General features: G+C 58.1%; 4 protein-coding genes across 4 annotated transcripts; 3 read left to right on the plus strand and 1 right to left on the minus strand.

Annotated features, from left to right (window-relative positions):
* Positions 1-538: 538 nt before the first annotated feature.
* D7B24_006820 (uncharacterized protein) lies at positions 539-1,816 on the plus strand (the record flags this gene model as incomplete). The annotated part of the gene is made up of 3 exons (XM_028640941.1): positions 539-740; positions 829-1,129; positions 1,183-1,816. 3 exons carry the CDS (start codon positions 539-541, stop codon positions 1,814-1,816), a joined length of 1,137 nt encoding a protein of 378 aa, XP_028494963.1.
* Positions 1,817-3,499: 1,683 nt separating this feature from the next.
* D7B24_006821 (uncharacterized protein) lies at positions 3,500-4,194 on the plus strand (the record flags this gene model as incomplete). Its single annotated transcript, XM_028640942.1, has 2 exons — positions 3,500-3,553; positions 3,649-4,194. The coding sequence occupies 2 exons, from the start codon at positions 3,500-3,502 to the stop codon at positions 4,192-4,194; spliced, it is 600 nt and encodes a 199-aa protein (XP_028494964.1).
* Positions 4,195-4,552: 358 nt separating this feature from the next.
* Positions 4,553-5,161, minus strand: D7B24_006822 (uncharacterized protein; the record flags this gene model as incomplete). Its single annotated transcript, XM_028640943.1, has 2 exons — positions 4,553-4,987; positions 5,060-5,161. 2 exons carry the CDS (start codon positions 5,159-5,161, stop codon positions 4,553-4,555), a joined length of 537 nt encoding a protein of 178 aa, XP_028494965.1.
* A 2,684-nt stretch (positions 5,162-7,845) lies between these two features.
* Positions 7,846-9,122, plus strand: D7B24_006823 (uncharacterized protein; the record flags this gene model as incomplete). The annotated part of the gene is made up of 3 exons (XM_028640944.1): positions 7,846-8,145; positions 8,211-8,999; positions 9,054-9,122. The coding sequence occupies 3 exons, from the start codon at positions 7,846-7,848 to the stop codon at positions 9,120-9,122; spliced, it is 1,158 nt and encodes a 385-aa protein (XP_028494966.1).
* Positions 9,123-12,067: the final 2,945 nt, after the last annotated feature.

The following is a 12,067-nucleotide window of genomic DNA, read 5'->3' on the forward strand; positions in this document are numbered from 1 at the left end:
TGGTCAAGGGTACTATTAAGGGGGCACTGGCTCCCCGCTGGTCTGTGTTTCCGCGCCCCGGGTCTAGTCGGCGTCTGTGTCTGTGGTTTTGTGCGTCTCTGGCTCCGTGGCCCCTCCATCTGAAAGCACCGGCCGCCTGTCGTCCCGTCTCAGCTCTTCTTACTTCTCACTCCTTCTCTACCCTCTCACTCTCTCTCTCTCTTTCTCTCTCTCTTTCCTCTCTCACAACACCGCCTCGGCCGCAGAATATAGACCGGAGCTCGTCCCAGCACCGGCCGACGAGGAAAAGACCATCCGCGGTGCCCAACCTCCAGACTCGACCTGCAGCGACCCCTTCCCCTCTCGACAACCCAGCAAACATCGTCACCCCTGCCAGCTCCCGACGGCACTCGCTCGACCCCGCCTGCCCGCCCCTCGCACCTCACACCTCGCATCTCGCATCTCGCACCTCGCACAGCAGCCCGCGCTCGAACCACCCCTCTCGCTCAGCGACATCGATCGACCTCACCACCCACCGGAAATCCCGACGCGCGCAACCATGGCGGAAAAGCCCGCGGTCCTCATCATCGGAGGCCTTGGCTACATCGGCCGCTTCCTCGCCCTCCATATTCACCAGAACAACCTCGCCTCCGAGGTCCGCATCGTCGATAAGGTTCTGCCCCAGCTGGCCTGGTTGGCACCCGAGTTTCAAGAAGCATGCGCCGGTGACAAGTTTATGCAGGCCGATGCCAGCCGAGAGCGTGAGTCCTTTGTTCTGCCCACGATCATTGTTGCTCTGTTTCGTCATGCGTGATTCGGCCCCAAAATCGACACTGACCACGAATGCAGAATCGCTGGCTCGCATATTTGATCGCCCCGGTGGCAAGGAGTGGGACTACGTCTTCAACTGCGGCGGCGAGACTCGCTACTCCCAGGAGGACGAGGTCTACAAGCTCCGCTCCCTCGGCTTGTCACTCGCCGTCGGCAAGGAGGCTGCCCGCCGCAAAATCAAGGTCTTTGTCGAGTTGAGCACCGGCATGGTGTACAAGCCCGACTCGGCTCCCAGCAAGGAGGGCGACAAGCTCAAGCCCTGGAGCAAGATTGCTGTCTACAAGCTGCAGGCGGAGGAGGAGCTTTCCAAGATGGAGGGGTAAGCTGCATTCGTTCCATTCTTCCCCTGCATGACACTAACTGGGTGGCCAGGCTCAACCTCGTCATTGCGCGCCTCGCCCATGTGTACGGCCCGTATGCCTCGCAGTGGGTCGCGACCGCTCTGTGTATGGCGCGTGTCTACCAGTCCCTCGGCGAGGAGATGAAGTGGCTCTGGACCAAGGACCTACGCACCAACACGGCACATATCAAGGATGTGACGCGCGCGCTGTGGTCTATGGCCACGTGGTACGAGTCTTCTGGTGGCCGGGCCGCGTGGGATGCAAAGGCGCACGGCAACCCCGTGCCGACGTTCAACGTTGTCGACAAGGGCATGACGACGCAGGGTACCATGGCTAAGATTGTCGGCGAGGTGTTTGATATCGGTACCGGCTTTCAGGGGCAACTCATCAGCACCTTCGCGCGACTGAGCATCGACAGCGTTGTCGACGACGTGAACGATGAGTTGTTGGGTCCGTGGGCTGAGCTGCTGGAGAAGGCGGGCATCGCGCGGCCGGGTCCGCTCACACCATTTTTGGAGAAAGAGCTGCTGAAGGACACCGACCTGAGTATGGACGGCACGCGATTGGAGCAGGTCGTCGGGTTCTCATATGAGCGGCCCAAGATGACGAGGGAAGATGTCGTCGAGGTGATTGAGAGCTACAAGAAGATGAAGTGGTGGCCATGAAGGGGATGAGGAGCAACGACCACGAAGACGCGACACGCTTGTACGATTTTACGGAGACGACCGTCGAGGCATCGAAAGAACGAAGAGAAGACGGGAGACGAGAGGCGGGAGGCAAAAAAAAAGATGAGAGACGAAAGACAGCGATACAGGGCCAGAGGAGGGGGGGGGGGGGGGGTTGCCTGCGCATCTTGTACCATAGGATATCCGGTTGGCTTTTTATGATTTGCTTTCACACTCGGCCCGGCCCCGGCCCCGGCATTGTACACAGCGCGTAATACTAGCATATATATATATATATATATACTCTTGGTCGGCTCGACGCGATATGCCGTTTGTTCCGCTGACAACAAGTTGGAGTCGCAGACCATCTCTGGACAGCGTGACAAATGGAGGGTAGAGCAAGCCACTGGGTCGGATGGGGTCGCAGGGATGTCCTTGCGGTCGTGACGTCCGTGTGTCTTCACATGTGATCCGGGGCCGAACCAGCGGTGCTTGCGTGCGGGTATTCGTGTGTCAGGGACGCAGAAGCCATGAGTCGGCAGGGCAAACCAAGGCTGTGAGCAAAGACCAAAGGGACCAAACAAGGCATGGAGGTCGTTGGTTTTGGGTTGCGGCATGGACGCTGTTGGACCACTGAGGGTGTTGGTCGCAGTCGCATGACCCCGCTCCAGCCATGATCTGGAGGGGGTGGTGGGTGGTCAGTTGGAGGGCATTTGACGAAGGGGGGTGGTGGTGGCATTCCTGGAAAGGAGTGACTGATGGGGTTGTAGAGGCATGGCAAGCACGGGATGGTCGAGTGCCTCGGCTGGTGTGATCTTGCTGCGGTTATGGTGGCCAGGGGTCGGTATGTTAGTTATTCGTTTTAGTGTTGTTCCTGAGAGCTGACGACACTGTCATTAGGACGGGAGGTGTTGCACGACATGGAGAGTAGCCGGCGGCAGGTCGTAGGGTATAGATCTGGCTCGAAGTGTGGTTTGTGCGAGAAAGGACATGTGGTGAGGGTCTCGTTGGGATGTTTTGCCTTGTTTCGAGCGTTTGGCAGCAGCAACTCAACGCGTTCAACCCGGACGTTGCTGTTTCCTCTGCTTCACCTGAAGGCACTGGCATCAGTGGCAGGTGTTGGTGGTTGTTCCCCGCAAATAGGAACGGGCAAGGTGCCTGATTCGGCAGGGGCGCAGGGGCAGTGAACATTAGGGGCCTTGGGGCGCGCCAGGCGGAGGGAAGGTGGGATGCGACACGACGCTACCTTGTTCTTTCTCATACCTTCGAGAGTGGGAGGGCAGGGACAATGGCGGGGCTACGCGAGGCCAAGCCAAGAAGCGCCAGGATGATCTCATGGGGTTGCGTGCGCGTGCGCCGCACCTAGTGTCACAGTCCCGGGCGCAATTGTCCCTTCCCTCCGAAGCTTCGACGCACCTACTCACTTCAGGCAAGAGCCTCGGCCGGTGAATCAACTTCTTCTTGTGACAGTCGACCCTCCTGAAAGCGTAACAGAGCGAGTTGAGTGCGGAACCCAAAGTACTTAACACTGACACAACATCTCGCCCAAACACACCGCCCTCTCCTCTTTCTTCCATCTATTTCTCTCCCTACCTAATCACATCACCCCAGCACCGTCTCTGCAAGGTCTCATTTCTCTCAACTCATCAATTATCCCGTCATCGCCCCGGGCTATCCATCATCATGGCTGCTCCCGCCAACATCACCATCAAGAACCTCTCGGGCAAGTGGCAGATGGTAAGTCATGTCGGGCGTTGTGCCCCGCGCAACGCCGCACGAGAGAAAAAAGTACCCCGCCTTTCCCAGAGCCCACGTCGTTGACATGCTTCTAGAACAAAGCCCTCTCCGACTCGCCCGAACCTGCCCTCGCTCTCCAGGGTATTGGCTGGATGGTCCGCAAGGCCGTTGGTCTGGCGACCCTGACCCTCCACGTCAAGCAGTACGAGGGAGCACCCAAGCCCCCGTCCACCGCCACAGACCCTGTCACTCACATCGACATTGACCAGACCGCCACGGGCGGCGTCAAGGGCACCACGGAGAACCGCTGCCTCGATCTTGAGTTCCGCGAGCATGCGGACTGGCTCTTCGGCAGCTGCCGCGGCCAGAGCGACTGGCGGTCCCCCGCCGAGATTGAGGACGAGTTCCTGAAGAAGGGCTGGCTCGAGGGCGACGCCGAGAGCACCGGCCCCCAGGGCAAGAGCCACGTCTACAGCCACGTCGAAAATGTCGACAACGGCTGGACGGCCACCCAGATCTGGGGCTTCCAGGAGATTGATGGGCAGAGGCGCTATGCCCGCAACATTGTCGTTGCCAAGGATGACAAGAAGGTTGAGTTCCGTCTCGTCTACGACTACCTCGGTGAGAACGACGCGGCTTAGATGAAGAGAGAAGGGGCGTCGGGCGCGACGTGGGGTTGCCATTGGTCCCCACGAGTACCTAGTTTCCTAGCATAATGAATCTGATGATATCCCTACGAGTGGCCACTTGAAGAGCCGTTCGACAGACAGAAATGAAGAAATTGGCCGTTTCATTCATGAGCAGTAACATTGTTGAATGATGCCTGTCTGCCCTCCAGAATTGCCGACGCCGTTGATGCAGCCCGCTGTTTCCTTAGAATTCCCGTTCCCTGTGGCCGTTGCTCGTCCTTTCTTGCATTACAGCCTATTCCCCCACCAATGTGTCGCTACCTGCCTCCCCCCCTTGCTCCCCTTCTCCGCCCTATCCTGCTCGCTTCCCTCAGGCCGGCCTCCGCTTGACAAACTCCTCGAGATCCCCCACAGTCGCCACGCCGAGCACGAATCGCCTCTTCTCGTCCGTGACGACGGCGAACGTGTTCCGCTCGCCCTGGCCGACGCCGTTGCCGCCGCCGGCCTCGAAGAACGCCTCGAGCTCCTCGAGCGGCGTCTGCATCGTGATAACCTTGTACGTGCGGCCCTTGCGCTGGAAGCGCACCATGGCCTTGGCGAGCTCGTCGTCGGGCCCCACCTTGCCGGCGTCGAGGAGGGCCTGCAGGTGCGGGATGGCGAGGTAGCCGAGGAGGGCGCGCGTGTGCCGGTCCGTGATGGTGAGGTGCGTGTAGTCGCGCTCAAAGGCCGAGAGGAGCGCCAGCGAGATGGGGTCCGAGGGGTGCAGGGAGAGGGCGGCGGGGGGGTCGAGGTCTTGGACGGTGGCCTGTGTCTGTGTTAGCCGGCTGGGTCTCGGAGGACGGAGAGACGACGAGGGGAGAGACGAGGGGTCACGTACGCCGCGGTATCGTGAGGACCACTTGGAGACAAAGGGCTGGGAGGTCGCGGAGGCGGCGGGGTTGGGGCCCGTGGGGACGGTGGAAGTGGCGGCGGCGGCCATGGTCAGTGTCCCGATGGTTTCGCTGCTATTGGGGGGGCTGTTATTCAGAGGCGAGTCGGCCGCGGTCGCTCGGTTCGGGCAAGGTCGTGTGCTCGGAGGACGGCGGGAGACTGGAGGAGGGCGTCGAGGATGGAAAGTTGACGGTAGGATAATCACAGGACGGGGCTCAGGTTGGTTCGAGACGGCAGTTTGGCGCCAATTTCTATGGCCAGCGCAAGTGGGGTTGCGTCTTAGTGTGGGGGGTTCCTCATCGCCGTCCCGTCACTTTAGACTCCTCCGGGTTAGTGGTCTTGCTGGTACGATGTTTTCAGACAATTGTTGTCCCGGCGCTTGCATGTGAGCATTGAAGTTCTTTGGGTAAGTTATGGATGATTCTTGTTACTCTTGTTACAGCTCATCAAAGTTGTGCTTTGTCGAAGCTGTTCGCTAATGTGGGTGGTGACTTCTGTCTCTTGGCTCGACTATATCATTGTCTGCCACGAGCCATGGTCGAATTACGACAGCCGTCCACAGAGCGAATGGAAGATTACAGGCTGGAGAGTGCTTCCACAACTGATGGACAGATATTTGCATAGTTAAGCACTTTACTCTTGGGTTGGTGTATCTTGATGGACCAACCCCACTGCGAGCTGCTTCGCCTGTCGAGCCAAGTGAATTTCGTCTGCTAAGAATGGTGTCTCTTTCCAAAAAGAACACTTTCATGGAGCGAAATATATTGAGAATCGATATAATTTGTGTTCAAAAGTCCATAAAAGCTTCGAAGGGGATCAAGGCCTTGCTTGTTCCAGTAACTGTGGTCTTGCCGGCCTGTCTGCTTTGCTTCACCATCTGTGACAGTACTGATGTGTGTCGCAGGGCAGAATGAAGTTTAGCCCGGAGCAGCCCATCTGAGATAGAATATATTTTCAAACAAATTGAGAGCTAAATCAGTCCTGTACCCAATAATGTACGGACGTCGACCGCTGGACATGGGAGGCTTGGTATGTCCCCTGGCCGGCATTGCTCGTTATCACAAGCGCCAAATGTACTGGGAGCCGTCCTTGTCTTGCTAGGACTCAGTATCTATTTGGTTTTCTCAAAGAAGATCAAAATCACAGCTGGTCAAATGCTCAGTGTCCATGTCAGCTTGGCCATGTTCCCGAGGACCGCCACTTGGTCACCATAGCGTGTTATGTCTATATCGGCAGCGTCCCCGTCACTTCCGGCTGCAGGTCGACGATGTGTGACCATGTTTGGAAAGCCATAAGTAGGCATCACGTCATTCTTTGCTCAAGAACTTCTTGGTCAGAAGCTGAAACTTAAATCCACGAGGTTGGCCCTATGATCAGGAGCGTCACTTCAGGGAATAGGTTCCTACGACGACGGTCACAATGTCCAATACGTCTTCAATATTGTAGCAGAGACATGGAATGGAGACACTCTATCGGGTTTACGTCCCAGGAGGTGCGGCTAGCCACACAGCCTTGGTGTTCAACATCTTATTCTACCCGTCAAGCTGTCAAGCTGCCGTGATGGGAGTTTTGACAACAGATGAGACCAGAAGCTGTTGCTGTGACTGTGAGCTAGACACATGGCATTCAGCCTTTCCTAAATTCAAACTACTACCCCTGCCCTTGGGCAAAATTCGACATATTCCTGCTCCCGGCACATGATATACGGCTTCAACGCTAAGCTTGCTGGGGGCCGGAGCCGGCTCCGGCCATGGTGGGTCGCCGGGCACGATAGATTCATTATTGCCCGCTCCCGGTCATCTCCCGTCAAACTAAACAAATGAAGATAGCTCATTGATGAGACCGTACAAGAGAATCGCTGGCCAAAGAGTACATTGCCATCGGCTTCACACAAAAGCAGCTTGATCGCGTGACACGACAGACGTGCATGACACGCCAAGAGCTTGCTTTATTGCCGTGCGGTCCGGGCCAGGCCGGTAGGTCTTCCCATCGGAGCCTTCACGAGATTCATACGGAACACGGGTGGACATGAAATCCAAGAGCATCCCTGGAGGAAACCCCATGTTCGCAGGTGATCACATACAATTCCCGATGAACAGCTCACGCTAAGGTTATACGGCACCTAAGATACCCAGTCCCCTGCCTCAAACACGGCGCAGCTGGAATCCTTCGGTGAACCCCCGCCGACCTTTTCCGACCCAACCAATGGCCCTGCGCCGTCGTCTCCTGTGTGACACGCATCCCGCATCCTATCAAGGCGCCCCGAGCTCCAGCCTTGTGATGTCACTCTGAGAGCTCTCCCCTCAGAAAGGGCAGGAAGGAAGCAAGCGTCGTACCTGCCCGACCTGACCTCACGCACTTTCCTCCCCATGCCATTTCCCGTCGCAAGCTGCTCGCTCAGCCTCGAGAGGCCTTCATTGTAATACGCACACGCAAGAGCCCCAAACCTGCGCCGAACGACAACCCTCCCCATCCGAACGCTTGCGAATTGGGGACCCTCGCCCAATTGGCCTGTCACCTGTTACCTGTAGCATTCCTGCGACGCGGACTTAAGGCAAGAGTCACCTCCTCCCGAAATCACGCACACGGACCTACTGGCCGGAAAACCCGTGTCCCGCTGCCTCGTTCGTCTGTCGCAGCCCATACATCACTCGGAAGGCCTTCGACCGCTAAATCGCTCTCAGACACCAAAGTCTGTCCCTCTCCCGTGAGAACCGCGCCATCTCGATAACCATGTCGTTTTTGTATCCCCAACGGGATACGTTCCAGTCATGCTTTGCGTCTCCTCTGGCGCCGGCCGCTCCGAAGCGCACGTCGTTGGTCCCCGGCCCGACCAAGTACCAGGCCCGGCCTGAGTTGTACGGCGCCTACTCGACCGTCGATGATGTCAAGGGCAAGGCCCAAAAACTCAGCAGCGAGGCGGCCAAGGAGTTCGAGAAGGCCTCCGCCGCCGCCCAGGCCAAGGCTGGCCGGATCGAGCTCTACTCTGGCAGGTACTATGCCGCCTGCACCTTTGGCGGCCTGATGGCCTGTGTGAGTAGAGAAGAGCCTGCCCCCGCTCAAACGTGTTGCTTGACCCCCATCTGACCAGCCTGCAGGGCCTCACGCACTTTGCCGTCACTCCGCTTGACCTCGTCAAGACGCGCCGCCAGATCGACTCTAAGCTGTACACGGGCAACTTCCAGGCCTGGGGCAAGATCTTCCGCGGCGAAGGTGTGCGCGGCATCTTCACCGGCTGGAGCCCGACTCTCTTCGGCTACTCCGCCCAGGGCGCCTTCAAGTATGGATGGTATGAGTTCTTCAAGAAGCAATACTCGGACATTGCCGGCCCCGAGAATGCCCAAAAGTACAAGACGGTTCTGTATCTGACTGCGTCTGCTTCGGCCGAGTTCCTCGCCGACCTTGCCCTCTGTCCCTTTGAAGCTGTCAAGGTGCGCATGCAGGGCGGCATCCCGTCTCCTTACAGCGGCACGCTCGACGGCATTCGCACCATCGCGGCCAAGGAGGGCGTGTCCGGGCTGTATAAGGGCCTCTACCCTCTCTGGGGTCGTCAGATCCCCTACACTATGATGAAGTTTGCATCCTTTGAGACCATTGTCGAAATGATCTACGACCGCCTGCCTGGTCAGAAGAGCGACTACAGCAAGGGCGCCCAGACCGGCGTCTCCTTTGCCGGTGGCTATCTGGCCGGTATCCTCTGCGCCATCGTCTCTCACCCTGCCGATGTCATGGTCAGCAAGTTGAATGCCAACCGTGCGCCCGGCGAAGCGTTTGGCGGTGCCCTGAGCCGCATCTACAAAGATATTGGCTTCTCCGGGCTGTGGAATGGTCTTCCAGTGCGCATCGTCATGATTGGCACTCTGACTGGTCTACAGTGGATGATCTATGTGAGTTTCAAGTGCCTGTTCCACCATGCATAAAGACACTAACAGTGGCTGTAGGACTACTTCAAGATCTTCATGGGTCTCCCAACGACAGGCGGTGCGTCACAGGCCGTGGAGAAGAAATGAGAAATGCACGAGTGCGTGAAGAGGTGTATTCGGGCTGCACCGAGTAGGTCATCGGTTGCCGAGTGGTGCTATCCGTAGAAACTAGGAATACTTTGCTCGTCGCAACATTGACTGACTCAAAACAAGATGACACAGGTGCCGCGATGGCACCGATAGAGGGTCATATGTGAAGGGCTATGAACTTCAATTGCCCGCATACAGAAAGCGGGACGATTGACTGGAGCATGTCGAACCATTCCGTTGCGACCGGCGACGCCGACAGCTGCAGCTGCAGCTGCAGCAACACACCCTTCCTCGGGAACCATGGCGTAGGCGGGTTATCTCCCGCGCTTGTCGCCCGGCCGCCTGCCCGCCCACTTGCAGCTTGGGGCTGGCCACTCACCCGAGAACGCAAAAGCTAGATTGGTCAGCTCTTCTGCGTGCGATGTGGGACATATTATCCTTTGCATGTCCGTAGAGCAGGATGAAAGCCGCCTTGGCGTCTCATCTTTCTCTTCCTGAGTCCTCTATCGAGAGGGTAGACGGATCTTACGGCCTTGGCTCATGCTGAGGTAAGCGCATCTCTCGTAGCCACGACGTCATGGGACACATGGTGTACACAAGGAGAGGAGCAGTAGAAGTTGGGAATGTGGACTCGGGAGGTTGACGCAGGAGGATAAGCCAAGAGAATACGCCACCGGGGTATCGGCTGGAGTGCTTGCGACTTTTCGGTCCTGGGTTCCGGAGGGTGCTGGCTTGGGTGGGGGAGTGAGACGTGGTTGGTGGGATGTTGTCGCTGTTTTAGGCGGCCGGATGTTTTTGCTCAGCCATCCATGGAAGTAAAGGGTCGTCTGGCTGGCAGGCTTAGTGGAAAGTTACACGATACAAACTTTTGAGGGCAACATCGGGAAAAGCGGCGGAATCAAAGAACGTGGCCGATGGCATACCGCGCGGTGATGTTCAGGTGGAAGGGGGGGGACGAGGACTCCTGGACGCGTGGTTCTTACGACGCAAAGGAACAGGTGGCCAGCAAAGGCCACACATCTCTCTTCTTCTCCATGGAGAAGGAGATTTCTCAATCCATCGTTCGCGGGGAAGGGGCGGAGCACCACGGCTCAAGCCAGATCAACAAAGCATCGACGGTCGAGTCGAACAAGCTGGGAAGATGCCAGACCATCAGCGGCAAAGTGTTGAGCAGCATGGGCGCGAACGCCAACGGCCCCGCACCCGCAGAATGTGGGAGGGAGGGGTGGACAGGTACTGCAGCGAGTAAGCACGCGGCTAGCTTGACGATTCCTCTCGAGATGGCCCGAATGAAAGGCGGGGGAACCAATGGGTTCCAGATCAAATGACCAGGGCTGTCAGATCCGCGAACGAGTCTGATGAGCGCAACATGTGAGACGGGAGGTGTTGCTGTGCACTGCAATAGAGGTCGAGCACGCTTGAAGTTCTTTCAGAAACTGGTGACGCCTGGTAGGAACGCCAAGGACGGCCTCGTCTGGGGGCCCTAAGGATTGACTTTTGCATCCAAGTCCGTGGCGGCCGTGGAGTTCCCTGGAATCGAACATTTCTGACAGATTGTCTCTTGAGCGAGAATTGCACGGCAAACTCAATCGACACGGGGCGCCAAGCAGCGACCCACGGCATTGGGTGACACGCGAAGGGCGCCGCCCGCCGCCAGCAACAATGGGTTGTATCCATAACGCTGGAGTGATGGATGAGACGGAGACGAGGGGTGAGAAGGTTGTAGAATAAACAACCACTGGCGCTGTGGCGAGTGTCTTCTGGTACGTGTGACAGGTGGCAGCCTGTGTCCGCCGATTTGGTTGGGGATCGGTTAAAGTCGTCGCTCGTTGGCTGGCCTGGACATTGATCAGCCATCGACAAAGGAACGGCACAGACGTACCAGCAGGATGAAGTAGCTCGTCTCGTCGAGTCGTGTCGGGGCGCTGAGTCGCTGGGCTCCCGTTGCTGTCGGTCGATTCGGGGCATGTCGCTACAGACGGTCCCGACTCCCTGTTCAGGCTGTGAACAGGGGGCCCTGGGAGGCGCAATCGCCAACGCGCCAACCCCATGTCGCCCCCCCATCTCGTCCTAGTGTTGCACTGGCGGATGGACTAGGCCAAGGCAAGCCAGGGGTGTGCGGTGTCGGTGACGGCGTCGGAGTTTGGAGTCAGTGTCCTGTGTGGTGCTCAGGAGTCGGCTGATGGGTGGCCAGGAGGAGATGTTCGAGACGGAAAGGCAAAGGGCGGAGGGCCTAAGATGAAGAGATGGCAGGGGGCAAGATGGGAGATGGAATGAGAGAGATGCACTGCAGTTGGAGAGGCACGAGACGGGGGAGGCTGACATTGCCCACAGACGACATGGTCCAGTACGAACAGGGGAAGGCAGAGGCAAGCAGGCGCCATAGAGCAGCCCGTCTGCTTGTCTCTCGGTTGCCCCTGCCTCTCCCGCTGTTCCTGAGGTGTTCCTGCTCCCTGTTGCTCCCTGCTGCTCCCCCAAACCCCCTCCCCATTGCCCCCCCCCTTAGCCCCTGCCCCCCCTGCCCCCATGCCAGGCTGCACCTGCTCCTGCGGCACAACACCTGCAACGTGCCTCTCCTCCAGCTTTCCCCGCCACTGAAAGCACAGATCAGGCCGTAGCAGAGTAGCAACGGTGGAGGGCCTAGGCACTAGCCTCCATCGGACCAGTGTCAGGCCCTGGCTCTTGGGTCTCGCTCTGGCCCTTCTGGCTCTGGCTCTGGAAGTGGAAGCGGAAGTGGAAGCCTTGGTCTGCGACCCTTTTCCCTCACTGTATCCCACTCTCATCTTCGCTCCCTCAGCTACTTGCACCATTGCTACTGCTCCTCCACCACCTCCACCTCGCGTACGCCTTCATTGACGCACGCTTCCTCCCCCAGCCTGCCCGACGCTGCTCTGTCGTCTTCTGGGATCGACCACAACATCGAAGGCATATCCCGTTGAGCA

Source organism: Verticillium nonalfalfae (genome assembly GCF_003724135.2).
Source record: "Verticillium nonalfalfae strain VnAa140/NRRL 66861 chromosome Unknown scaffold_50, whole genome shotgun sequence".
Lineage (NCBI taxonomy): Eukaryota > Fungi > Ascomycota > Sordariomycetes > Glomerellales > Plectosphaerellaceae > Verticillium > Verticillium nonalfalfae.